The 27,021-nt window shown below is 62.1% G+C and overlaps 1 protein-coding gene across 2 annotated transcripts in view; it reads right to left on the bottom strand.

Annotated features, from left to right (window-relative positions):
• Positions 1-210: 210 nt before the first annotated feature.
• LOC105485051 (lysine demethylase 4B) overlaps positions 211-27,021 on the bottom strand; it is a 183,652-nt gene continuing 156,841 nt past the window's right edge. For both annotated transcript variants that reach the window (XM_011747234.2, XM_011747247.3), the window contains 12 exons: positions 22,792-23,261; positions 22,287-22,407; positions 19,317-19,495; positions 17,823-18,045; positions 16,067-16,143; positions 15,734-15,789; positions 15,340-15,448; positions 9,305-9,490; positions 9,046-9,210; positions 8,543-8,662; positions 3,311-3,403; positions 211-2,478 (listed from right to left, as the gene is read on the bottom strand). In XM_011747234.2, coding sequence (XP_011745536.2) covers positions 2,302-2,478; positions 3,311-3,403; positions 8,543-8,662; positions 9,046-9,210; positions 9,305-9,490; positions 15,340-15,448; positions 15,734-15,789; positions 16,067-16,143; positions 17,823-18,045; positions 19,317-19,495; positions 22,287-22,407; positions 22,792-23,261 — 1,976 coding nt within the window. In that variant the 3' untranslated portion in view covers positions 211-2,301. The remainder of the gene's footprint in view (positions 2,479-3,310; positions 3,404-8,542; positions 8,663-9,045; positions 9,211-9,304; positions 9,491-15,339; positions 15,449-15,733; positions 15,790-16,066; positions 16,144-17,822; positions 18,046-19,316; positions 19,496-22,286; positions 22,408-22,791; positions 23,262-27,021) is intronic.

The raw sequence follows: 27,021 nt of genomic DNA, 5'->3' as shown, positions 1-27,021 counted from the left end.
CAGCAGTCACCCAGCCTGGCCACAGTGTGAGGGGCATGACAGCCGCTGAGTGCTGGGGACGCTGGAGAGTGCGAGCGGAGGGACATCCAGCTCTGGAAGCAAACCTTCTCCCAGGAGAACGGGGCGCGGGCAGCCCCACCCCAGGCAGGCCCCGACATCGGTCCCCCTAGCACAGGCTCAGAAATGAAGACACGTGCCAGGGCGCAGAACGGGGTTTCGCAGCGTTCATGAACCTTTAATTCATTATGAGCCTAGAGGCCGGGAAATTAGGCAAAAAATACAGCGTATCCTTCATCTCGGGTGGGGAAAAACCAGGGCGCTGGGTTTTGTCTCGTCTTTGCACAGAGTAAGAAACAGAAATACCTTCGTGGGGAGAGCGTGCAGCTCCGGCCTGCCCTTCTGCGGCCCGTCTACGCAGGCCGTCCCGGAGCCCACCACGGGATGGGTGTGACCCCCAAGGGACAAGGGCAGCTGAGGCACCCACCCGCTTCTTTACAATATAAATAGCATTTTCAAACAACGTAAGAATACAGTGTCAGCGCCACACTGGGCGAGGGCTGCGTGCAGAGGACCACCTCCACGTTTCGGCTGACACCCCCCCGACCTCCCCACCCGGCCCTCTCCAGGGCAACCGCCCCCCTCCCCCACCAAGGAAATGAAAGGCTTGCTCCTGCGTCACTCTCTCCGTTCTCCTTAGTCCTCTCTAGCCTGGGGACTGTTAGGACACTGTTTTATAATACAAACATTGCTTTTTTTGTTTTTTTTTTTTTGGAGACAGGGTCTCGCTCTGTTGCCCAGGCTGGAGTGCAGTGGTGCAATCTGAGCTCACTGCAGCCTCAACTTCCTGGACTCAAGCAATCCTCCCACCACAGCCTCCCGAGGAGCTAGGACCACAGGCGTGCACCACCACACCCAGCTAACCTGTAAAAAATTTGTAGTGATGGGGTCTTGCTATGTAGCTCAGGCTGGTCCCAAACTCCTGCCTCAGCCGTTTTTTAATATAAGCAAATTATCCCTCCACCCCTCCCTGGGGCAGGAGACAGCTAAGGCGGGGAAGGCTCGGTTCAGAGCTGGCGAGGGAGAGGCACCCGGAGAAGGCGCTTCCCAGCCTGGGCCGAAGGCCGTTTTTCTCTATCAGCTCAACCCACTCCTAAGAAGCCGATTCCCCTCAAGACAGCAGCGTGGGCGGGTGGACCAAGGACACCAGGCCTTGTTCCTGCTCGGAAGCAGGCGAATGGGACCCCGAAGGCCTGCCTTGGCCCTGTGTCCCCGACCCACTCTTGGGACTGTGCCCCAAGAGCTGCGAAGCTGTCCACACTCACTACCAACCAGAAGGGCCTGGGGGCCTCCCTCACCCTGAGCCATGGGAGGTCCAGGGGTGCTTCGTCTGCAAGGAAGCCTCTGGAACCCCTGCGGTTCTCTCGGGTGAGAGAGAGAGAGAGAGACGAACCCTGGGAGAGAGTTTATTCTGCAAAGATGGGCGCAGACGGAGGGAGGCCCTAGACCCCGGGGCTTCCCCTGGCCAGGCACACAGGGGCAGCCACCAGAGAGCCTGGGCCTCCTCCCAGCAGGCGCAGAGCGGGGACAGGCACTGGTACCCAGACCATCGAAGTCCAGGAGCCGGGGAGAGGCGAGAGCGAGGCTGCATGTGAGTGACCGGGCTGTGCCGAAACTGGGGCGTCCTGCCCACCCCCAGGCTCACCCTCCAATTACTGGGCCTCTTTCCCTGCCTGCTCTGTAGCCAAATCATAGTATTTTAAAACAACAACAAACAAAAAAACAGCGAGATGCTCTGACCTCTCAGAGAATCCTGGTTCTGAGAAAAACAATGTGTTTGTTTTGTTTTGTTCTGTTTTTCTTAAAGCCACAAATCTAGAAAACAACTTTGGGGATATTTTCCTTTGTTTTCCTTTTTTTCTTGCTTTTTTTTTAAACAATATGTATTTATAGAAAGAGCCTCACAAAGGTGGTTTATGTACAGAAGTGACAATCTCAAAGGTTGCTCAGTAGGGCATTGCAGTAGCACCTTTTCGAGAAGAAGAGAGCTTACATGGTTTAAAATTCTGAGTAGTTGAGTGGGGTGCACCCCCGGCCGGCCCCCGAGCCCGCCTGGCCCTGCTCCCTGAGTCTGGGGCCGCGCGCGGCGTCCCGCTGGCTCCTGTCGCCCTAGGGGGCACCCGCGGCGTGGAGGTGGCCTCTCGGGGGTCGGGGACGCGAGGACAGGAATTCACAGCAAGCGAACGCCCGGGGCGTGCCGTGGCCTCCCCGCCGGGCTGAGGGTCGCCTGAGCGGCCAGCTGTCCTAGAAGGGGCCTCCGGGCCGGCCCTGTGCCTGCAGGAGGCTCTCCACGAAGGCCACGTAGTCCTGGCTCCGCCCTGAGTCCTCCGTGGCAAGCGGGGTGCCCACACGCGGGCGCTTGGCGGCCTTGGCCTCCTCCCCCGAGAAGGCGGGCTCCTGCGGTGCCCCCGTGCTCAGTGACTGCGGGAGAGCGGAAGCGCAGTGTTAGCATGGTGGAGACGCTCTGCGCAGCCCTGGCCACCGTCTACGGCCTCTGAGAGGAGCCAGCTGGACACAGAGCCCTGATCGCTGTGGGGGCTGCTCAGAGGCTCCCATCTTCGTGCAAACCCCTGATCCTGCCAGTGGAGGGGCCCTGCCCTTCGCCCCAGCCTCTGGCCCCCTAGTGGGGTGCCAGCCCCCATCTCTTCCCTGAGGGACCTCTCTGTGGCTGAGCAGCTGTGGCCAGGAGCAGGAACCTCCCCCATGGGCTCTGCCCCTCAACACCTCGCCTCTGGATTAGAAAGAGAACAAAGGAAGCCCATGAGGGCTGTGGGAGCGAAAGCCAGCGCTGCCTCCGCTGCCTCCAGGACTCAGGCTCCCGTTTAATAAGGAAAAAGCTCAGGAAAGCTTTTTTAAGCCGACAACTTGGGTGCCTGTACTTCGCCTGTGCCCCAAAACCTATGATGGCTCAGCGGCAGCCCTGTGCGGGGTCGGGCAGCGCGGGTCCTGCAGGGCAAGGGGGCTTGGTGGGTCTGCTCTACATTCATGACAAGGGGAGGGCTCCTCCAACCCTCCCTCCCCACATGATGGGCATCGCCCAGGAGCTGCGCACCCGGAGTCAAGGCAAAGGAAGCGTCTCCTGCCAGGAGCCCATGGGCCAGCTGTGCCGGGGCGGCCAGGACCCCCTTCCAGCAGAGGTGCAGGAGGAAGGGGTGGTCCACGCCATTGGAAGATGCAGTCTGTGCCCTGCCTCATCCCAGATGGGCTCCCTGAGGAGTCACCCGGAGCCACCAGGCCAGCCTCGTGCACTCACCAGCCGAGAGCGGACCCTCTTGGGCAGCTCCTCCTCCAGGGTGAAGATGTCCCCACGCTTCACCGTCAGCTGCGACCCGTCCTCAAACTCCACCTGCAGGGGATGTGGCTCTCAGAGGCCTGGCACTGCCAGGCTGGCAGGTGCTCCAGGCAGGCCACGGCCTCAGGGGCTGGGAGGCCGGCCCCCTCAGGTGCACGGGGCCCGCTAGAGGCCACATGCAGCCGAGCAGAAGCTCATGTCCACCTCTGACACCGCCTGCAGCAAACAGGGATCAGGCGGAGGGTCCCGTCCCATGGTGCAAGGACGATGGAGGACAGGACAGCCTGGGGCAGAGGCGGGGGCCTCGCAGCTTCCACATGGAGACAGAGCCCTCACCCCTCACCCCCTCCCAGCTCGACAGACATCTGTCTCCATGAAGACACAGCCCCAGGACAAGGCGACAGAGTCACTGGGTGGACACAGAGCCGGGCAGGAGGCACAGTGCCCTAACAGGGCCTGGGAGGCAGGCGAGACCGGGCAGGGGGACACAGGGGCCTGAGCTCAGGAGTCCCCAACCAGAGGTGAAGGACAGGGCCCCCAGCTTACGTGTGGCCCCCTGAAAACAGCTCGGTCACCTCTTCCCTTCAACTCAGAGACAAATCACCCCCTTCCAGCCTCCCCAGCTGGTGCCTTGTTCCAGGCGGCAGATGCCTGATTGGTGAGGGGCACAGGGAGCGCCCCACTTCCACCTCGTTAAGCTTGGCGCCAGCTCAGGCTCGCGGAGATTCTCTCAGGGACCCTCTGGCAACACAACACTGTCCCATGAAGGGCGTGCCAGGGAGGGGCGTGTGTCTCCAGGCCCACCTCATAACTGCGACGGGCGACGGGCGCCGTGTTCCCAAGCCAGGAAATGTGCAGGGGTCACTCCCCGGCCCTGACCGCCCTTCTGCTCCGGGGAGAAGGTTCCCATAGCAGAGGGCTCGCTTTTCACATTTAAAAACTCGAAACAAGCCGGGCATGGTGGCACGTGCCTGTGGTCCCAGCTAGCCAGGAGGCTGAGGTGGAGGCTGTAGTGAGCTCTAATGATGTCACTGCACTCCAGTCTGGGTGACAGATCAAGACCCCGTCTCAAAACGAACAAAAGGCACACACTAAGACCCTCACAGAAGTGTGTCTGGGGCCAGATGCCCCGGGTAGCGTGCAGGGCGGCAGCCCGGGATCACGGCACCTCCCTCTCTATGGGGGCGCAGACCCGGCCTCAGGGCGGCCAAGCCTGAGTCCCTGTGACTCCTCCAGGGATGGCTGGGGGTGGAGACAGAGGTGGGCCCTGGAGAGAGTCTGCTGTGGGTTCCACAGGCCTCTTGGCTGGCACAGGTGGCGGGAGAAGCAGGGCTGGGAGTGCCCAGTGTGAACTCTCGGATGGCCAGTTGCCTCTGGGCCATGTCCTGGGACGACAGCACAGATCTCCCAGGGATGTGTGGAGGAACCCGCCGGGAACCAAGGACCTGGGTGCCACCCTCTGCCCCATCCCGCCCGTCTCATTTGTAGAGGGAAGCCACCAGGAGAAGACCCCTTCCCAGCGCCTGCCCAGTGAGGAGCATCTGGGCAGGAGTCCTGGTGTCGGAGCCCCAGCACCCTGGAAAGCAATTTCCACCCCCGGTGTGGCCAGGCTCCGCTCTGCCACGGGCAGCGGCAGGTTTTGGAGCTCCCACCCCAGGAGTCCCAGGACCCCCCGCAGCCTTTCCCCAGCCCCCGGCCCCAACTCGGCCTCTCGGCTTCTGGCAGGCGCGGCACACGGCGACTCAGGCAGGCACACGGCGACTCAGACAGGCACACACGCAACCTTGCGGGAGGGGAAGGCGCATTCTAGAAACTCAGCGGAAACTGGCTCAGGTTTCTGGGTCGGGAAGACTGGGGAGATCCGCCCCAGATTCTCAGGGCACAGAACCGCCCAGGAGGACAGCGCTCACACTGCCGGGTCCAAGTGAGCTCCCGGGAAACTTCTGTGCTCGGGTAATTTGGGAACTGGGGCCTGACTGGAGACTCAGACTGTTTCCTCCCAGCGCCTCCCTGGAACCTGCTTTCACTATGAGTCTCCACGGGGCGAGCTCTGAAGGTAGCGTTTGCTTTTTAACATTTTGAGAAAACTGGATGTGCTTGCAGCTACAGGAAATCAGAGAGGCGCGCGCCTCAGCCCAGGCTCCCTGTGGCGACGTCTTGCCTGGCACTTCTCAGAAGCATCTCGAGGGGTCACGTGCGAAGGAAACGTGTTCTGAGTATTCTGGACAGGCGGTGGGGCGGGGGCTCTTGGGGCCTTGGCATGTGGGTGTCCCATCCACTCGGCCCTGCTGTCACCTGGGCCTGCCCCAGCCCCCACTGACCAGGCCTCGGCCTCGGGGCAGGCAGCTCCAGCCCCACCTCCTCGGCCACCACACAGCGGGCGCTGGCAGGATCGTGTGACCGAGGTCCTGCTGCCACCTCGCAGGCAGGCGGGCACTCCACAGTGCCTTGCTGGCTTCCAGTACCACCTGTCACTGATTCCACAGCCTCTGCCCCCTGCCCCTGAGCACTCTGGAGATGCAACATCTTTTTTTTTTTTTTTGTTTTGAGACAGAGCCTTGCTTCGTCACCCAGGCTGGAGTGCAGTGGCGTGATCTTGGATCACTGAAGCCTCAACCTCCCAGGCTCAAGTGATCCTCCCAACTCAGCCTCCCAAGTAGATGGGACTACAGGTGCGTGCCACCACGCTCAGCTAATTTTGTTATTTTGTAGAGACAGGGTTTTGCTGTGTTGCCCAGGCTGGTCTCGAACCCCTGGGCTCAAGTGCTCTGCCCGCCTCAGCCTCCCACAGTGCTGTGATCATAGCACGAGCCCCCGCACCTGGCTGGCATCATCTCATTTCTGACTGTCTCATTAGCTCGGCTTCCTTGGGGTGAGCTCCCTGACGCCGGCCCCCTCCTGGGCTCTGGTGACATGTCAATGATCCGGGGAGCACCCGAGCACTGTCCGCTTCCTTCGCCGCCAGGGTGGGGGCTGCTTCCGGCGCCTCTTCTGTGGGGTGTTGTCAAGATCCACCCTGAGTCTCCCTTGTCATTTTCCAGCACGGCTGTGCTCCGTGTGCGTTATAAATGGCTATTCATTCATTCACGTGTTTCTATTACCTTCATAGGTTTCTTGAGGGAAGGAGACTGGCGCGTGCTCAGCCTGATCTCCGGAGCAAACTTCCACAGTGTTCTAGAGGTTCTGGCTCAACCTCCCCTCCTTGGAGTCCAGTCCAACCTGCCTGGGCCAGACTCTGAGGCTCCCGGGGCAGGCGGAGGGTCCTGTCACTGTCACACACAGCCCACCCATCCTGCCGTGTACGACATGCACCAGAATGCTTCCCAGCAGATATTTTTCTTTTTTTGTGTGTTTTGGAGACAGGGTCTCAGTGTCGCCCAAGCTGGAGTCCAGTGGCTCAATTACAGCTCACTGCATCCTCAGCCTCCTGGGTTCAAGCGATCCTCCCACCTCAGCCTGTAGCTGAGTAGCTGAGTAGCTGGGATGATACGCGCACACTACCATGCCCAACTAATTTTTAAAATTTTTTTGTAGAGATTGGCGGGGGGGAGGGTCTCACTTTGTTGCCCAGGCTGGTCTCGAACTCTTAGCCTCAAGTGATTCTCCTGCCTTGGCCTCCCAAAGTGCTGGGATTACAGGTGTGAGCCACCGCGCCCAGCCCAGCCTGAAACTCATAGTCTGAGAGAAGAGCTGCCAGGTGAGCTGAGCGGGAATTATTCTCTTTTGCCGCTGCTTGGGATGGGCTAAGGGGTGCAAATCAACCCTGCCCTTGGTCTAAGCCGAACACAATCAGGAAGTCCAAGGAGCTGCCTGAGCCTCCCCTGGGGCAGGCTGGAGCTAAGCAGAAGTGACAGTGTCTGGAGATTGGTGGCAGCTCCCACAGAGCTGGCCACGGGGATGGCTTGTCCCAGAAACCACCTCCTTCTCAAGGAGCAGGGAAGACTCTGCAAGGTTCAAGAGTGGTGACTGGGTGGGGCCGGCCTGCACAGCACAGGGTCCTGGACGCTCAGTGACAGGTCTGAGAGTGGTGACCAGGTGGGGCCAGCCTGCACGGCACAGGGTCCTGGACGCTCAGTGACAGGTCTGAGTGGTGACAGGGTGGTGACCGCCCCCGTGCCATGCAGGCCGGCCCTGCCTGGTTACCACCCTCGGACCTGTCACTGAGCACCCAGGACCCCATGCCCTGCAGGCCGGCCCTGCCTGGTCACCGCTCTGGGACCTGTCACTGAACATCCAGGACCCCTCCCCTGTGCCATGCAGGCTGGCCCTGCCCGGTCACCACTCTCGGACCTGTCACTGAGCGTCCAGGACCCCCCCGTGCTGTGCAGGTTGGCGCCACCCAGTGACTGCTCTCTGACCTGTCACTGAGCGTTCAGAAACCCCCACACCATGTTAGCCAGGCTGGTCTTGAACTCCTGACCTCAAGTGATCCGCCTGCCTCGGCCTCTCAAAGTGTTGGGATTACAGGGGTGAACCACCGTGTCGGGTCTAAGATTCCACACTTTTAAATAATTTCTCTTCCACAATCATGAGAAGAAGCTCACCACCAACTTGATTAAAAAAAAAACCCAGGGGTACTGAGCTATACACTCCAAAATGGTGAAAGGGAGAACTTACGTTAAGAAACACTGAGGTGGCCGGGCGTGGTGGCTCAAGCCTGTAATCCCAGCACTTTGGGAGGCCGAGACGGGCGGATCACGAGGTCAGGAGATCGAGACCATCCTGGCTAACACAATGAAACCCCGTCTCCACTAAAAATACAAAAAAATTAGCCGGGCGTGGTGGCGGCGCCTGTAGTCCCAGCTACTCGGGAGGCTGAGGCAGGAGAATGGCGGGAACCCGGGAGGCGGAGCTTGCAGTGAGCCGAGATCGCGCCACTGCACTCAGCCTGGGCGACAGAGCGAGACTCCGCCTCAAAAAAAAAAAAAAAAAAAAAAAGAAACACTGAGGTGTCTCAAAGGGAAACGCCACCCGAGTGGAGGGCCCTTTAGCTTTGAAAACGAACAAGCCCTGTGCCTCTAACTTAGGCAGGCGAGCCGAGGCTCAGCTGGGCCCTGTGGGCCTCACTAACCACAGCCCACGCCCGCCAGTGCCCCAGCAAAGGCACCTGGGCAGGGGTGTGATCCTCCCGTTCCCACACCTACAAGAAGAGCTTGGCGAAGGCACACTGGGGCGGCCAGGTTCCCCGCTTACCTGGTAGATGTGGCTGGTGACCGAGGAGATGAACTTGGCTTTGTAGAGGTTGCCGTCAGTCCACCGGAGCTCCACCAGCTCCCCCTCGGAAGGGGGTCCCAGCCGGACACAGTCCCTACTCTGCAGGGAGAACAGGCGGGAGGTGAGGTCCCGGCCACACTACGCCGGCGGCTGTCGCTGGGTTTTAGACCCTCTCCACGCTGGCAAGTAAGGTTCTCTGCCTGGAGCCCCAAAGCCGGCGGCGGGGGCGGGGGTAGAGGGGCGGTGCAGAGCCCTGACTGCGGGTCGCTTTCTGCTTTGTTTCTGCACAACACAGTGAGCACTGCTTTTCCTGATGGGGCCTGAGGACAAGGGGACCTCGTGGAGGGATCTGGAGTCAGGCTGCTCCCAGTTTCCCCCTGCCCCGCCCCACACTCACCGTGATGCTCTCGGGTTCAGGTTGTGGCTGTGCTCCCAGCCTCCCCCCCCCCGCTGCCCCGCCTCCTGCCCCGCCCCACACTCACCGTGATGCTCTCGGGGTACAGGTTGTCACTGTAGGAGCCGTCGTCGAAGTTCACTTCGTAGCAGGTCTGCGTGGCAGCACCGATGACGCGGCAGCGGTAGTACAGCCCGTTGCGGTTCTTGGTGATGACCACCTGGCCTAGGGACACGGCCCTCAGGAGCTGGACCTGGGAGGGTGCGGAGGGTGCGGGGGACGGTCAGCGTGGGCGTCGGTGGGGCGGGAGCCGGGGATCAGGGGCAATGAGGCGGGCAGGCACTCACAGCGTGGCCCCCTGACTTGTGCTTGAGGCAGGTGATGGAGACCACGTAGGGCCAGTCGTCCGGCTCCATGAGCACACCGGCGGCGTGGGCGCAGGTCACGTGGAAGGACGTGGAGCAGTGCTCGTAGGAGCACTGGATGCAGGCACCCGACACCTTCTTCATCCGCTTCCGGCAGTACACGCATTTCTGGGGACGGGGACACAGGCAGGGGCATGGGGCTGGAGCTTCCCTAGGGACCCTGGGATGGAGGCCCCGGTCCCTCCCGGCATAGCCTTCAAGGGAGGCATGGTGGGAGTGGCCCTGTGTTCTGCCCGGCGAGGGGCCCCCTCCCCAGCCCAGAGCCCGAAACCTCCCTGGCCAAGTCCTCCAGACCCAGCCTCCTGCTGCTCAGCCCCTGGGAGTCTTCTCCCGTCCCCCCCGTGTGTCAGCGACGGCTGGGACAGACACCAAAGAGCCCCACGTGGTGTTGCTCAGCCAGAGAGGAACCACGGGGCGACAGAGATGTGCCCTGGGAACACGCAGGTGAGTGCAGACCGTGTGACCCCGTGATCTGCAACCCCCAGGGCTGGCAACCCACAGACACAGGAAGTGGGCTCGTGGGTACAGGGTGGGGGACGGCAGCGACTGGTAATGGGGCCGGTTCTTCATGGGGTGATTAAATGTTCTGGAATTAAGATGGTGTGATAGTTGACACAACTCAGAATGTACTAAAAAACATGGAGTGGCACACTTTAGAATGGTTAGAGTGAAGGATTCTCTTTTTCTTTTTTTTTTTTTAAGACAGGGTTTTGCTCTGTTGCCCAGGCTGGAGCGCACAGCGCGATCATGGCTCACTGTAGCCTCCAACTCCTGGGCTCAAGCGATCCTCCCCCCTCAGCCTCTTGAGTAGCTGGGACCACAGGCGCAATCACCATGCCTGACTAATTTTTAATTTTGTGTAGAGGTGGAGTCTTGCTGTGTTGCCCAGGCTGGTCTCAAACTCCTGAGTTCAAGGGATCCTCCTGCCTTGACCTCCTAAACTGCTGGGATTACAGGTGTGAGCCACTGTGCGGGTCCTTTACGTCGGATTTTAACAAGAAGCCCTGAGAGAAGCCTCCTTGGTGAGGAGGGAGCACTGGAGAGCCACCTTTCATCCCGTGACGCTCCTGCTGCAAAGCCTGCCCCAGTCAGCAACACCCGCCCGAGTCGGCAACACCCGCCCCAGTCAGCACTGGGGCCCTGGCGACCACCACACCCACGCCAGGCCCTGATAAGCATTTAATAAGTGGCACCGTCACTGCTCTATAAACCATGTTCAAAAGCCAGATGAGCCAAGGGCCTGGAGCAGCGCCGATCGACAGCATCAAGATCTCATTATTCAACTGTCAATACCCAATTCTCCCATCACACAACACGTGCCAGGCAGCGCTCCAGCACGGCGTCCCCCTCCAGCAGAGCGGCCGGCGTGTACGAGTGGTGGCTGCGCTCCCTGAGGGCCTGGGGGTGGGGGAGAGGCCCTGCCTGGACACTGTCAGGTGGGGTTGTTGAGCCATCTTGAACACGTCACCCACAGGCCTCCACCCCTCAGCCCAGGCCCAGGAGAAACCCAGCCCCAGGGCAGCCTGGCACACAGCACCATCCCCTTCCGCCCCGTGGTGGCAGGCGGCCCGTGACCCTGCGTCTCCACGTTGCGAAGAGTGTGCCCCAGGACCCATGAGGCCGTTTGTCAGGAGCTGCGCCTGGGGCTGAGGTTGCCCAGAGCCACCCCTCTAAGGCGAGGTCCAGTCATGCCACACGCTGTGGCCACAGGAGGTCGGGCAGGCATTCTTGGCTGTCACCTCCCTTCCTGGGAGCCACGGTTTGAAGACCCGCATCCAGTGTTGGCCTGGCCCAGGCCAGTGTGTGCCGGGGACTCAGGGTCTAAGGCCCTTGGGGGGCCTGGAAGGGCCCAGGTACTGGTGTTTGGTTTGAAGTTCCCGGCTCAGTGTCCTTCCTCAGAGGCCACAGGGCTGTGAGGACGACGCAGGGTGGACTTCGGAGGTCTGCAGGGCACCACGGACTGGAGGAAGCAGGTGGTCACCGCTGGGTACCACCCATGGCACCGTGTCCTCAGCGTGTCACACAGAGGTGCAGTGGCTGTCCACCAACCTGCTTTCACAAACCACCCCAACCCCTGAGGAGCAGAGAGCCCCTCCTGACCGGCCCTACCCCTCCAGGCGGGACTGTGGGCAGCGGGGAGAGCTGGTGACTGCCCACCCCTGCTGCTGCCCTGAAGCTGCCTCCTCTCATCCCAAGCCCCTCCCAGACCTCCCAGATCTTCCAGAAGCTCCTGGTGCTTCTGCCCACTGCCAGGAACCTGCCCCGCTGGTAGGTGAGGGGCTTCTCAGCAGCACGCCTTGAGAACCTGGTGCTAACTTGGCCCAGGTGGGCGGCCAGCCGGAGCCCCTGACTCACCTGGACTGCCTGAAGCCCTGAGCCGGTGGCCGGGGAGCCCTGGAGACAGACGGATGGACGGGTAACCAGGAGTGAGTGTGCCCCATGCCTGCGGCCTGCCCGTGGCCTGCGAAGGTGGCTGGGTGGCTGGGCGAGCAGGAGTTAACCACTGCCTCCTTGCAAAGCTCCATTAAGCAGTACAAGCGGGCCTTGTGTAAAAGGATTTTTAATTCATCGTTACAAGCACCAGTAATGAAGAGGCCGCGTCCTGGAAATGTCAGATGATCCATAAGGCATTGGGGCGGGAGGATTTATCACTGCGCTGGCACCGCACCATTGCTCCACCTGAATCATGGGGCCTTTTACGCCCACGTTTGTGGACCAAGTCACTGGTGCCTCCGAAGCATCACCCGCGGGCTGCCAGCTTCCTAATCGCTCAGCCGTACCAGGCCAGGCTGGCATGACCCGCTGCACGCTCTGCTCCACGAACGAGGAAAGAGGGCTCCCCCTCCAGACGAGCCTCTGTGACGGCCTGTGTGGCCCCACCCAGGTGGCCCGGCACCTGTGCGCTCCAAGTGCGGCATCCAAGCCCAACAGGCTCGTGGGCACCTCGCACCGGTGCACGGGAGCCCGGGCTCTGTGGCGGGCATCACCCGCCCCGCCAGACTGACGTGTCTGCTTCCAGCCCCACCTCCACACGAGCCCGACTGTCAACACCGGGCACTGTGTCCGCAGCTGGGAAGATAGACCAGGCAGGAAAAGCAAGCAGGACGCTGCTGGGTACTACTGGCCGCGGGCCCAGCCTCCAGAGGCCCACAAGACACATGTGCAGAGGCCGGAGTGCACAGGGACAAACGCGTCCTCCCCATCAACGCCACCACATGCGCAGCCCTTTTAGTGGGGACGCGGCCCCAGCAAAGTCTGCATTTCGCTCTCCTCATCCTTTTTTTTTTGAGACAGGGTCTTACTCTGTAGTCCCAGCTAGAATGCCGTGGGGAGATCTCAGCTCACTGCAACCTCCGCCTCCTGGGTTCAAGTGATTCTCCTGCCTCAGTCTCCAGAGTAGCTGGGATCACAGGCATGGCCCATCACGCAGAGCTAATTTTTGTATTTTTAGTAGAGACCGGGTTTCACTATGTTGGCCAGGCTGGTCTCAAAATCCTGACCTCAGGTGATCCGCCCGCCTTGGCCTCCCAAAGTGCTGGGATTACAGGCGTGAGTCACGGTGCCTGGACTCCTCATCTCCTTTCTGGGCCAGATCCCAAGGCTCTGCAGGAAGCTGATTTAAAGGGCCAGCTGAGTGTCATTTTCCGGTGGGCGTGGACGGCCCCAAGTGCCTCGTACACAGATGGGCTAGAGGGTGTAAAGCACAGACAGCCCTGTGGGGCTGCAGCCCAGGCCACAGTCGGCCAAGCCCCTCCAGGCTCCAGACTCCTCACCTGCACAACGGACAATGCAGGGTGACTCCACAGGCTCTCACTGTGTGGATCAAATGCAGTGGGTGACACTGGGGGTCTGGGGGGACGAGGCTGCAGATTTGACAAGCCCCGAGCAGCTGCTAGTGCTCAGACGGGGTGGTCCATGCTTCAGGGAGGGAGTGGGCCCAGCTCACACCACTGCAGCCCTGCAGAGTGGGGACTGTGGCAACCCCACAGCACAGAGGAGACGGCCGAGGCAGAGAGGTCGAGGAATCTGCCCCAAGTGCACAGCCAGCTGGTGGCCAGCACTGACCACTCCCCGACTGCCCCGTGGCTCCAAGGGGTTCCCCAAAGGGGGACCATCATTGCTGAGAGCAGGAGGAAGCCTCGGAAGCCCCCACTACGAGGCCCCGCCACGCACAAGGAGGCTGCGTGCATCTGCAGGGGGCCCTCGATGTGCACCGAGAGTGGAGCGGCAGAGATCCTCCAACTCAACCACAAAGGCCAAGCAACCCAGGCAAAGAATGGGCAAAGGAAACGGACGTTTCTCCAAAGACGGCATGCAGATGGCCAACAGGACTGTGCAAAGACGCCCAGTGTCACTGATCGCCAGGGAAACACAAATCAAACCACAGCGAGACCATCTCGCACCTGCTAGGGCGGCTGGTACAAAGAAGTCCAAGGTAGGTGTGGGTGAGGATGGGGGGAAGAGGAGACCCCAGCTCCCTGGGGGTGCGAATGGGAGTCCATCCAGTCGCAAGGGAGGGCAGTTTCCTCCAGTGTAAAAACAGAGCTGCCCGACGGTCCAGCAATCCCACTGCTGGGTCTATATCCACAGGAAATGACATCAGAATCTCCAAACCACAACCACACTCCCACATCCGCTGCAGCACAACCCACAACAGCCAAAAGGCAGAGACATCGGCGGGTGCCCGGATCCACACGACGCGGTCCATCCACACGGTGGAACATTACTCAGCCAGGAAAAGAAGGAACTCTTGCCATATTTGGGTTGAATGAATATGGATGAACCTTGAGGACGTTACGCTAAATGAAAGACACCACTCGTGCCTGTAATCCCAGTTACCCAGGAGGCCAAGGCAGGAAGACCTCAAGGCCTGGAGTTCCAAACCAGCCTGGGCAACACAGTGAGATCCCATCTCTTAAAAAAAATTGGGAGTTAACCTAATTTTTTGGCATGTGCTTGTGGTCCCAGCTACTCAGGAGGCTGAGGCAGGAGGATCGCTTGAGCCCAGGAGTTTGAGGCTGCAGAGAGCTGTGACCACACCACTGCACTCCAGCTTGGGTGAGAGTGAGAGACCCCGTCTTTTAAGAAAGAAGCCAGTCGCAGAAGAATAAAGACTGTACAATCCCACTCACGTGGGGTCTGTAATACAGGCAAACACACAGAAGCAGACTGCTGGGCGCCGGGGCGGGCGGAGGGAGCTGCTGCTCAGCACGTGCGAAGTGTCAGTTATACAAGACCGGTGAGCAGGCCGCAGAGCCCTGCTGCCCACCGCTGGGCCCGTGGTGAAAGCCGTACGGGACCTCAGATGCTTCTTAAGGGGTAGATCTCATGCTAAGCACTGTTACAGTTTTTTTTTTTTTTTTTTGAGACAGGGTCTGGCTGGCTCTGTCGCCCAGGCTGCAGTGTAATGGCACAATCACAGCTCACTGCAGCCTGGATATCCTGGGCTCAGGCGATCCTCCCACCTCACTCAGCCTCCCGAGTAGCTGGGACCACAGGTGTGGTGCCACCACGCCCAGCTATTGTTTTTTGTTTTTTTATAGAGATGGGGTTTCACTATGTTGCCCAGGCTTGTTATAAGTAGAAAAACAACAAAAATCGGAAGGCCCCCGATTGTGTCGGGGCATGGGTGGCGCCTCTGCTTTTGTGGAAAGGTGGAAACCGCATGGGGTGCTCGGTCCTGCAGAGGACGCCCCCGAGGCTGCACCTGACGGGGTCTGCTTATCTCCGGCACCCTTGATGACTTTTGACTTTTGTACCTTGCACCTCGGGGAACGATTCAAAAAATAACACGCCTGCTGAAGTCGGGGTCACTGGCTTCCTGAAAGCTGCCCACCACGCCGGTGGAGACGCAGAGCTTGGAGGAAAGACCGCGTCGGATGGCGCAGGCGGGGAGCCGAGCCTGGCCGGCGGCCCTAGAGACACGGGCAGGGTGGGCCTCGACCGCAAGGACCTACCAGCTTCCACCGCTGCTCGGGGATGGCGCTGATGTCCACAGGGTGGCGCTCAATCACGTTCAGGAAGCGCGCCTCGGGGACCGCGATGGCGCAGATCACGTGGATCCACCTGGGAGGGCAGGTGGGGCGGGGTCAGGTGCGCCTTCGAGGACCTGGGCTGGCCACAGAGGGGCCGGGCGTGATGCTGCTGTCAGCTGGGTCAGGGCCTGGGGACCTTCAGGGAGGTCGGGGCAGGCGTGTGCTCCTCCTCAGCCCCGGCCACCCCATCCACGACATGGGGCTGTTACACGGAGGTGATGGCTGACCCCCGGGTACTAGGGTCACACCCTGCAGAGCCTCAGCCCAGGGCAGGCTCCCCTCCGGCCCCCCAGTCCCCACACGCGGTGCCACCCACCTCCTATCGGTGGTCATCTGCAGCGCGCCTCCTCGAAGGTTGCACAGGCAGCACTCCTGCAGAGACCAGACGGCCCTGGGTGAGCAGGGCTCGGAGCAGGCTCCCCACACGCTGCTTGGGGCCTGATCTGCCAACTGCAGCTCTCGGCCCTTACATTTCAAACTAGCAGCCACCAAAGTGACGGGCGGGAATCCCTTGGGTTCCACCCCCTCAGGGCAGAGGTGAAGGAACCCAGGCCCATGGGGGGAGACTGTGCCCCAAAGTCAGCCTGCTGGAGTGGGGCCGGGGCCCGGGCCTCTCAGAGTACCACCCCTGCTGCAGGGAGCGAGTTACCGCAGTCCAGGCGTGGGCCGCGCACCGGGAACACGTCCAGCCTTCGTTGACCAGCTCGGGACGGATGCCATAGCAACCTGGAAGACAGCAGGGGCTGGCTGAGATTGGAGGGCAGGTGAGACTTGGGGGTGCCGAGTGAGACTCAGCGGGAGGGGCCAAGTAACTCAGGGGCCGGCATCCGCACGTGGAGTGACGGGGCCTCCGCACACAGCTGCAGCATTCAGGGTCGTGCTGTTCCCACCCTCCGAGCTTCAATCCAGGCCCCTGCACGTGGAGCGAGAGAAAGGTCTGGAAGCTGCGTGTGTGGAAGGAGGATGCAGGAAGGGGAGCAGGGCCCCCTGAGCTCCAGCTGGGTCTGCTACACTCAGTCTGGTGGTATCTTGAGGGCCCCTCCTTGTTGGGGGTCTGCACCCCCAAAAGCAGCTCCTCCTGCTGTGTCCAGAGAGGCCAGCCACAAAGGCCACTCAGTTTTGGATGTGGCCCTGGGTCTGGAAACGGGGAAAGGGCATGAAAGGCTGAGTCATGCCCCCAAAGTGAGGGGAGGGGTGCTGCCTGCCCCCAGGGCTCTGCCTCTGCTGGGGGTCCTGCCCTGCAGTGTGGAAGGGGCTCTCTGCCAGTGCTGGTGGCCCGCTGAAGAGGCTGGGGGCGAGGACCTCACTGCCTCCAGAGCAGCAGGGTGGTGGGCACGGGCTGGGGGTGGGGGCATCTGCTGGGGTAGCCCTGGCTGGGGTGGCCCGGCTGTGGCAGGCCTGGGACCCTCAGCAACCCTTCCCCTACGTCTCAAACCCAGGCCCAGCAAAGCAGAGTGAACAGCCTCCCAGCCAGGAGACAACGCGAGCCCCAGGCAGGCCACTGCCAGGAGGAAACTGACAGAGATCTATGGCTACCTGCCTTGGCCAGGGGCACAGAAAATTAAACGTCGCCAGAAAGCCCTCCTCCTGCCCTGGAAGTCCAATTCCTGCCACTGCCCCTCACGCCTGAGAAAGAGACAGACATTCATTTTCTTGTCTGTGACCACGGTCGAGCCTCAGGATTGGGGAGGGGTCCCCGAGAGCAGAGATAAATCAGATGCCCTGACCACACTGCAATCTCACTGTGACCATCAGTTTCAACCACGGCCCCAAATCACAGGCGTAGCGGGTGCCTGAGCTCCTCCTGCTGCCTCCCAGGCCTTGGGGAAGACTCGGCAGAACTGTCCAGAGGCCCAGTGAGGAGGAACCCCGCCTGGGCCAAGGTCAAGGGCAGGGATATCTGCCCCCAAAGGCTACTTGGCAGAGACAGTCATTCTCAGGGAACACAGCCTGTGGAGAGATGGGGTATCTGGCCCGTTTCTTGCTCTGGCCCTAGGGTGAGCTTCTGGGTGTCAGGGACAGGGCGGGAGGAGCCCAGTGCCCCTCGGAGCAGAGGCTTCCTCCGCGGAGGCTGGCACCAGAGGCTGGCACCTGGGCCTGCACTGGCGTCTTCTGGACGCTGGGAGAGGTGGAGGCCCCGTCCTGCCCCGGGGTGGCATGGGGTCACCCAGTCCTTCCACGGCCACAGCCTTTCCCCCTGCTCTAGATGGTGGGACCACGGGAGGGATGAGAAAGTCAGAAATTGCAGGAAGTCACCGGAAGAGGCCCCTGCCCCGGCCCTGAAAGTACAGCATGGGGAGAGGGGCCGGCGTGGCCCTCCGCACGGGAGGATGGAGCCCCACCGGGGCCCCCACCAGCACCCTGAAGGAGGGTGCGGCTCCTCTGGGCCCCACAGTGGCACTCACTGGCGTGGACCTGCAGGCAGCACTTGCCGCAGGCGATCAGGGGGCTGGTCCCATCGTCGCCGATGTAGGAGTTGGCAGGCAGCGGCTCCGTGTTCTCGCCGCCAGAGGTGAAGCACATCTCGGGGATCAGCGGTCGGGTCTTCTGGCCGCTTTTGGAGGGCAGTGTGGCCGAGGAGCCCTCTCCGAGGGAGGCTGTGGGTGCCTCCTTCTCGGTCTGTAGGGCCTGGAGGGGAGAGGGGGCCTTCAGGGGACAGAGCCATGTGCAGGGTAGGCAGGTGGGCGGCACAGACCTCTGTCAGGGCACCTGCCCCGGGCTTCGATGCCCCCTGGCTCTGGGGGGGAGGTCGGGGAGATGCCCAGAGCCACCTCGGCCCCTCTTCCCACTCCTCCAGAAAGCCGGGATCCCCAAACGCTGTCTGACCCTGTCCCCATGAGGGTCGCGTCCAGACGCAGAGCTCAGGCCGGCCTGCACGGCCCCTGGTGCTGGGTGGCCCCTGGCGCTGGGGTAGGCTGGGGGGTGTGTGTGAGAATGAGTCTCTGCACTCTGCCTGGCAAGGGGAGTTAGGAAGACGCGTGTCTGAAGCGGCGTTCCCGGCCCTGTGGCTCCCAGCAGCCTCTCTGGCCTCACAAAGGACAGCAAGTGCCTGGAGACGGTGTCGCCTGTCAGGTCTTGTCTATCTCAGGAACCAAAGCACTAAATCCAGCTCACAGATGCAGGTGCGGGCAGCTCCCAGCAGCAGGGCCCCGAGACAGGCTCGCCACCCTCGGCACAGCACCCTCGCTGGCTCTGTCCACCGAGACCCAGCCGCGCACAGGCGGTGAGGTCCCCGACCCAGGGCAGCTCTGCCAATGCCTGGACATGCTGGGCATGGGCTAGGAGCTGGGAGTGCAAAGCACGTGGGTCAGGTCCTGTCCTGGGGAGGCTGCACACTCAGGGAAGGAGAGGAGGGGGGATCCAAGAGATTCTGAGGAAAATGGCTGGGCTGGGTGCTGATGCCTGGGATGGCCGTGGGCAGAGGCCAGCCCCCCATCTGGGTGCAGAGGACAGGCGAGGCCAGCGTGCAAAGAGTACCAGAAATGGGACCTCGGCCAGGCGCCCAGCTCAGTGAGACAGGCCAGGGCTTGCAGGAGCCCCCCCGGCCACTCAGGTGGTGTACCCGGGCCTTCACTCCACCCCACACCACCCGGCCGCTCTCAGCACCCCTCAGGCTGGGCGCTCCCTGAGGCCAGTGACCCCGAGCCTCCGCACCCTCCCTCTGCCCCGTCCACCATGGCTCACGCTGCAGATGTGCACGTTGGTAAGCTTCATTCCCACAAAACCCAGAGACCAGGCTCCGCCTACAGCTGTCAGGAACAAGCCCTCACAACTCAGGGTGCTGGCCAACACCCCGCCCCGCGTGAGAGAGGGAGGCATGGGGGGTGCCCGGTCCTTTGCCCTCTCCCGCTGCCCCTGCCTCTGGGGTTCCCTGGGACCTGCAAGGCCCGCCTGCCCACCTGGCAGTAGGGGTAGAAGAGCGTGCAGATGGCGCAGTAGGGCTCCGTGCGCGCAGCTGTCGCGTTGAACTTCCTCTCGGCCTGGAAGCTGGCCGCCCTGTTCTTCCACTGCAGGGACAGCAGCGGCCTCAAGGCCTCAGGGTCACTCGCGTCTTCCTCCCCGGAGAAAGGGGACGCCTCTAGAAGAACGGGGGAGAGGGAGAGACACTTGAGTCCCCTAAAAACTTGGCCAAGGAATCACCCCAACTGCCCAGGAGATGGCCCCGGGTCTATAGCCCTGGCTGCCCACAGGGTCCCTGGCCCATAGCTCCCCTTCCACCTGCCTTCTGGCTGCCTCATTCTCCACGATGCCCATCAAGTTGGCAATGCAGCGTCCCATCCCATCAACAGGAGGGGACACGTCTATCTCCAAGGCCGGAGCCCCCAAACGTGGTTCCTCGGAGCCCCTCCCCCAACACCTGGTTCTCCCTGGACATCTGGAGCCGTCCACTCGCCCGGGGCCTTCCGGGCCAAGGAGTGGCCAAACTCAGTGTCCAGCCCTGCCCCGGCTGCCCTACACCTGTCCTGGGGTCTGAGTATGTGTGGGGGCGTCGGCAGTGACCAGAGAGACTCAGAGACACTGTCCTTCCTGTCTTGGGCAGGCACAGACTCCCTGAACTCAAGGGAGGTGCCGGAGGAGTGTGGCAGGGAGTCAGGAGGGGCTATGCCCAGGGCTAGGAGGCCAAGGCAGCCTGTGCCGGGAAGAGGTGCGTGACAGGGAAACTCTGGTGAGGGCCGCTGGTGAGAAGCCACAGTTGTCTCTCTCCCGCCTGTCGCCTGTTCCCATTGGACTCTAAAGGCCTCCACTGCCAGCTGTCACGCCTCAATCTCCCCACCTCCCCTCCCTGCATCTCCTGTGGACACAGGGGTGCTGTCCCCAGGAAGTGGGGTGCCCATTCCTGTGGCCCAACCCTCAGCCCAACCTAAAGCGGATCCTGGGGTCCTGGGATCAGTCCAGCTGTGGCACTACCCCTGGTTCACCTAGAGGAGGGCAGGGCAGGCTCCCTGAGGTGGAGACCCAGGACTCCCATGGTGAACTCAGGAAGCCCTTAGGCCAAGAATCCTCTAAAAACCCAAACACAACAGTCCCGCCAGCTGAGCCCAGGGAAGGCCCTAAGTGGCCCTGAAGCCCTGGGGATGAGAACGGAGCCACTGGTTGTGTCTGTCACTCACGACCCCAGGATACCTGGGGTTCTGGGGCCGTGACGATCTCACAGGCAAATGCTCCGGTCTCACCAAAGGGCCACAGTGGGGTGTGGGGAGTGGGGGAGTCCACGGAGGCCCTGGAGGTGCCTTCTGGAAAGATATCCAGGTAGAAGGCAAGGCCTCTTCCCGAGGCAGCTCGAGAGGCCCCTGGGCACGCCTCTGTCCCCCTGCTGATTCCTCCACTCCTGGGAGCTCCCGCCCTGTGATCCCAGGCACTTCTAGAACCCTCCTCTCCCTACCCCTCAAATTGCATGCAGGATGAAAGACGCCATCCAGGCCATTTTCAGGTTCTACACGCATCCCCAGGGAAAGGCCAAAGCGGAAGATGAAAAATTGGCTTAGCAGGACTTCTGCACACAAGACAGCAGCTCTCGGCTGAGGGTTAAATCGAAGATTCCATCTTCTCCCCTCCCACTCAAAGCCTCACGGGAGCCTTTTGTTCCAACCTCTCCAAGGCCCGGATGGCCTGTGCTCAGCCCTGGGAGGAATCTTCCATGGGGAGGCACGAGCTTCCCGGCCCCGAACCGCCCATCGTGGGCAGCCCAGCCAGCAGAGCGAAGCCAGGCATCTCTAACAGCAGCTGCCTCCCTACACGTGTGATCACCTGTCCCAATGACAGCCTGTCCTGGATAACTGCTTACCCAGGGTGACCACCTATCGGGGGTGACCGCCTGCCAGGGGTGACCACCTATCGGGGGTGACCACCTATTGGGGGTGACCGCCTGCCAGGGGTGACCACCCATCGGGGGTGACCGCCTGCCAGGGGTGACCACCCATCGGGGGTGACCGCCTGCCAGGGGTGACCACCCATCGGGGGCGACCGCCTGCTCTGGGTGACCACCCATCGGGGGCGACCGCCTGCTCTGGGTGACCACCCATCGGGGGTGACCGCCTGCTCTGGGTGACCACCTATCGGGGGTGACCACCTATCGGGGGTGACCGCCTGCCAGGGGTGACCACCTATCGGGGGTGACAGGCTACCCTGGGTGACCACCCATCAGGGGTGACCGCCTGCCCAGGGTGACCACCTTTCGGGGGTGACCACCTGCCCTGGAGTGACCACCTGCCTGGGTGACCAGGCTGGGTGAGGGGTTTTCCTCTGGTCATGCAACTTGAATACAGTGGCCTTCCCCCTGCCCCCGAGGCAGCCGCAATACTTTTGAGAACAGACTTCTACTGCTGGCCGTTTCTAGCACGGACATGGCTGTGGGAACGCTGGCACTGGAAACAAGCTGGAAACTGGGAGAGGATATATGTTGACCCCACCTGAGCTCTCAGGCCCCACCTGGCTACCCCGGAACTCTGAGCCCATTTCCATCCCCTCCATCTGGTAGGGGCGGCCAGCACTTCTGCCCGCCCTCCCGCCCCCGGGGCCCCTGCCATGCGCACAGTCATGCTCTGTTAACACTCGAGAACAGGAGCAGCCAATGGTATTGAGCAGGTCCGAGGCTGTGAGAGGGAGGAAGTGCAGCCTCGTGCACCTGGGAGCCAGCAGGGGCACCCAGCCCAGGCCTGGGGGAGGGGTGCTGGCAGGAGCCGGGTCTGCATGGAGGACGCGGTGCCAGGCCTGGCGATTCCAAGTGCCCACAACCCCCATTTTACAGAGAAGGTGGCAGAGCCACAGGCCTGGGTTCAGGGGAGGGGACCGGAGGCCACAGGGGAGCCGGGCCCCCCACGAGCAGCAGCAGAGTTGGGCCGAGAGCCGACTTGGGGTCCCCCACTCACCCTCATCACTTGAGGCCTCCTGCTTGACCACCGACAGTGGGGACCGTGTGGGCGGCCGGCCCAGGGGATGGCGCCGGCTCTTCTTGATCTCCATCTTCAATTTGGAAAATGTGGACGGTGCCTGAAACACACAACAGGCTGCAGTGAGGGCCCCACTACAGACCCCTGGGTGGGGCTCCCTTGGAGCCACACAGGGGCTCAGTGTGCCTGAGGCCTGAGTCTCCTCCCCTGGGGTGATAGTCCCAGCAAAAGGCCACAGGGCTCCTCTGTTCTCTAACTACAGACACGCCATGTGCCCTGTGAGACCAGCAGGCAGCCCTCCCGCCCACTCCTCTCTGCCCCACTCTCCCAGTTCCCCTCTGCCCCACCTGCCCTCCTCCTCCCCTGCCACCAGCTCCCCTCTGCCCCACCTGCCCTCCTCCTCCCCGCCTCCTGCCTCCCCTGCCACCAGCTCCCCTCTGCCCCACCGGTCCCCCTTCTCCCCGCCTGCCCCCATCCACCCCACCTGCCCCTCTCCGGCCCGGACTTTGGTCTCCACGCGACCAGCCCCACTGCTGGCTCCACCGTCTTCTGGCCCCATCAGCTCCATGGGGGAGGCTGGCTCCTTCCAGGTCGGGCCCTTCTGGGCAAAGTGCTCAAAGGCCTGCTGGCAGGACATGTGCTCCTGGTTGAAGGCTGCCTTGCCGGGCCGCGGCACCACGTACAGCATGGGGATGATGGGCCGAGGCTTGGCCTCCAGCTCCTCACTGGGCACCTCAGGGGGCACGACGTTGAGGGGCGCCGGCAGGGGGTTCTCCTCCATGGCCGAAGGGCCCGGGCCCAGCACCGCGGGCTCCAGTGAGGATGGCAGCCACAGCGCCTCCTCCGAGGGGAAGTGAGCAGGCGGGGTCGGCAGCTGTGGGGGCAGCGGGCCGAAGCTCTTCTTCTTCCGCTCGTTCTTGGCCTTGGTTGGTCGCAGCTTGCCCCTCCCATCCTCTGTGGGGAGAGGAGAGGCGGTCAGGGAGGAGAACCTGGGCTCAGGTGCTGGTCCCGCACTCCCCAGAAATCCCCCAACCTTGGCTGGGATGGTCGAGGGCCCTTTCCAGCCCAGAGAGACCACACGAGCATGGCAGGGGCAGAGAACACAGGCTTTGGGCCACCTCAGATCACCGCAGGGGCACCAGGCCAGGCACCCCCAGGGCCTCGGTCTCCCCAGAACGCAGGCGCAGCAGCAGCACTCGCCCGCCAAGGCCTGTGAGGACCCACCAGGTGTTGCTCTAGATGCCTTCTGGGGTCACGGCAGGTGAGGAGACGCATCACCAAACCCACCCAGAGGAGGCTGCTCTGTCTTCCGGGCTCCCACCTGGGTGGGCCGCACCAAGCGGCACTTCCCCGGGTGGGGGTGTGGGAGAAGCACTTTTTGTGTTCTCGAGTATCTGAATTGTTTACGTTTCTTCTGTTGATGTGGAAACGGTAAGGGTTTTGCTTCTGACAGAAGTAAAACCTTGAACGCACAAAATCTTAATGAACCTCAACCCGGTGGTCACGTGAGCGGACCAGGAGCGTCAGACGGGCCTGCAGGGCCCGACACCCTTCTGTGTGGAACTCCCCGGGGCCAGCACTGGGGACATTTCCTGACAGATGATGGGGAGGGGCCAGGTGACATATGTCTTTGGTGGCATTTTATTTTGGGGCCAGGATGTGTGTGAGTAAAGCAAATAAAACTGGGATGGGCAGCCTGGCTGGCTGAATCACAGTGCCCCAGAGGCGTGCGGGTCCCAACTCTCCCAGATATGTGGATGCGGGACATGACAGAGGGACATGGGGGACTCTGTGGGTGGGACTGAGTGAAATGGGAGGTGATCCTGGATGATCCGGGAGACCCAAAGTCCTCACAGGGCCCCCACAAGATGAGGCGGGAGGGTGAGAGTGAGAGAGAGCCTAGAACAGGCTGCACTGTGCTTGTGAAGGGAAAGGAAGGGACCTGAGCTGAGGGATGCAGGGGCCTCTAGATGCTGGGAAAGCTTTCTGCCCTGGAGTCCCCGGGAGGGCCCGGCCCAGCGGGACTCTGTGTCGGGCTGTGGGAAGCTTGTGCTGGGGCGATCCCTCTGAGGGCCACTGCACTCAGGGTAAGTTGTGGCATGGCACCTCGGAGCCCTGTCCTCAAGGAAGACCAGCCTGGCTGCAGAGCGCACTGTGGACCCCAGAACACTGTGAGCCCTGGAGCCCCAGGGCCCTGCCTGCTCCATCTGGAGAAGGGGGACAGGGGCTCAGGCCCCATCTGTGTGTCTCTGGGCCCCAGGGCTCTCAGACACTCTGTGAAGAGGGACAGTGGCTGGTGTCAAGGGATTCTCAGGCTGTGGGGCTCTCAGTGCTAAAACTGGAAGGCCCCAAGCAGACCAGGATGAACTGGTCACTCTGCTAACATTTCACCACCTCCACCTCCCCCAACAGGCTGGAAAAAAAAAGGAAAAATCAAGGGAAGGAAATTCGTCTCTGCACACTAAACTGTTGACCATGTGGCACTTAACGGGTTCTGGTTTGGAGCACAGCGCCCACATCTTACTACTTGCTATAAAACCCACCACGCGCTGTCCCCAGTTCCACAGTCCAAGATGCCAGGACCAGCGGTAAGTGCTGAGAGCCTCAGTGACGAGGCTGCCAAGGGCCGGGAATGACGCTTAACCCTTGACCCACGCTGACCCCAGGAAGGGTCAAGTGAGGACCCTCCCCCAGCAGACCCTGCAGCCAGGAGGAAGTCACACTGCCCCACCCACTCTCACGAGGGGCCCCCAGCCCACAGCCTCCCCCAGGGATGGAGGCGGCCCTGCCCTCCCTGCTCCAGCTCTCCTCCCCACACCCACCCCAGCTCCAGCTTCAGGCTTCGGGGACCGCCCACGGTGTCCTTGGCAGGCACACGCCCACCAAGAGGGACAGGCAAGCAGCCATAAGGCGAAGGCAGCCCCTGCCACTGCCCTGGCCCCCACCCCTGCTAGTCCTGAGCATTCTGGGGCATTGGGGACACTGGCCAGGCTCCTCCCTGACCTCCACCCCGGCAGGGGAGCCTGGAACACCACCAGCCTGGCCTTGTGGGGAGTGCGGTCTTCCCCTCCAGTCTTCCCCTCCGCTGGTATCTGGGCCCCTCACTGTTATCTGACCCCTCCGCTGTTATCTGGCCAGGGGAGGTAAACAGTGGACACGGCAGACAGGCTGGTGTGGGAAGAAACACTTTTTCCTGTGCGGATGCCAGAGGGGAGACACCCCTCCCTGGCAGGCTGGGCGTGGAGGCATGGCATGGAGATGCAGAGGGGAGACACCCCTCCCCGGCAGGCTGGGCGTGGAGGCATGGCATGGAGATGCAGAGGGGAGACACCCCTCCCCGGCAGGCTGGGCGTGGAGGCATGGCATGGAGATGCAGAGGGGAGGGGCTCCTTCACCAGGGCTGGAAGCTTCACCACAGGAAGCTGGAGCAGCCCCGGCTGACTGCAGAGGCCGCACGCCTCACCCTGCGCACCTGTCAGGAAAGCCACCGTACTGCGAGTGTCAAAGGCACTTGAGGACAAACAGCTTTGTTCCCCTAAGGAAATCCAATATTCCTTCGCCCATGATAGCGCCTGCCCAGCCTCACTCAGATCTGATCTGCCTTCCACACTGCAGGCTGCGGTGCCCATCCAGGCTCACCGGGGACTGGGACTCAGGCTCCCCCACGGCTGGGCCGGCTTCCTGAGCCAGGGCCACCCGGTTGGGTTCAACTCCAGGGGTGGGGGCTGGCATGGGATCTGGCCCAGGAGGGCCCCACCTGGGGCATCGATGGTCTCAGGAGAGGGAGGAAGACTCCAGGACACAACCTCATGGCCTCCAGCTGCAGGGCTGCTCAGTGCACACATGAGGAAGTGGGGAAGGAGGCAATGAGGAAACACTCATCAGAGCCCCCGCCCGGCACCCCCACCCACCCACCCCTCACACACAACAGGCAGCTCCACGCACATGGGACGCCAGCCAGGGCTGTGGGGGCCAGGGACGCAGAACTGGGCTGTCCTCACACACAACAGACAGCTCCACGCATAGGGGACGCCAGCCAGGGCTGTGGGGCCAAGAACACAGAGCCAGGCTGTCCTCACATGAGACCACAGGTGTCTGCTCGGAGGGTCCCTGGGGAGTCCCCACCTCTCTAAGGGGCTGGCATCCTGCCCCCACCCACGGGGCCTCCTGGGACCTGAGCGGCGACTGGTACGACCGCCCCAGGCCCTGGTTCTGCTTGGGAGGCAGGGCTGGGTGGCAGCTGAGGCCAACATCAGCCCCTAGGCCTCCCAAGGGCTGTCCTCTCACCAAGGGCCACACTGTAGGGCTCTCTCCCTCCTCCTCCAAGGACAGGGATGGCCCCAAGTCCCGCTTCCCCACAGCCCTCCCCGGCCGGCTGCCTAGTTCTGTCTCCCAGAGGGACCAGGCATGGGAGACAAAGGAGGACATAATTTGAGCCTCGGGTGCCCGGCTGATGGGTGCCACCCCATCCCCTAACTGGAGACAGCAGTGAATGACAATGCCGGCAGCCTCATGGCACTCCACACACAGCCCGCGCCTGCTGGCGCCCTGAATTCTCAAACTTGCAATAACAAGTTTCCAGCCCTTTCCCCATTGGCTCCCAGGCTCTGTGAAGCCCCGGCAGACACACTGGGGACCCTGTTAGAGGGAGACGCCCAAGACCAGGACGGACACCAAAAGACGGCAGCACACTGCGCAGCCATTCCTCGGGCTG

Source organism: Macaca nemestrina, chromosome 20 (genome assembly GCF_043159975.1).
Source record: "Macaca nemestrina isolate mMacNem1 chromosome 20, mMacNem.hap1, whole genome shotgun sequence".
Taxonomy (NCBI): domain Eukaryota; kingdom Metazoa; phylum Chordata; class Mammalia; order Primates; family Cercopithecidae; genus Macaca; species Macaca nemestrina.
This window is presented reverse-complemented; position numbering and strand designations above follow the sequence as displayed.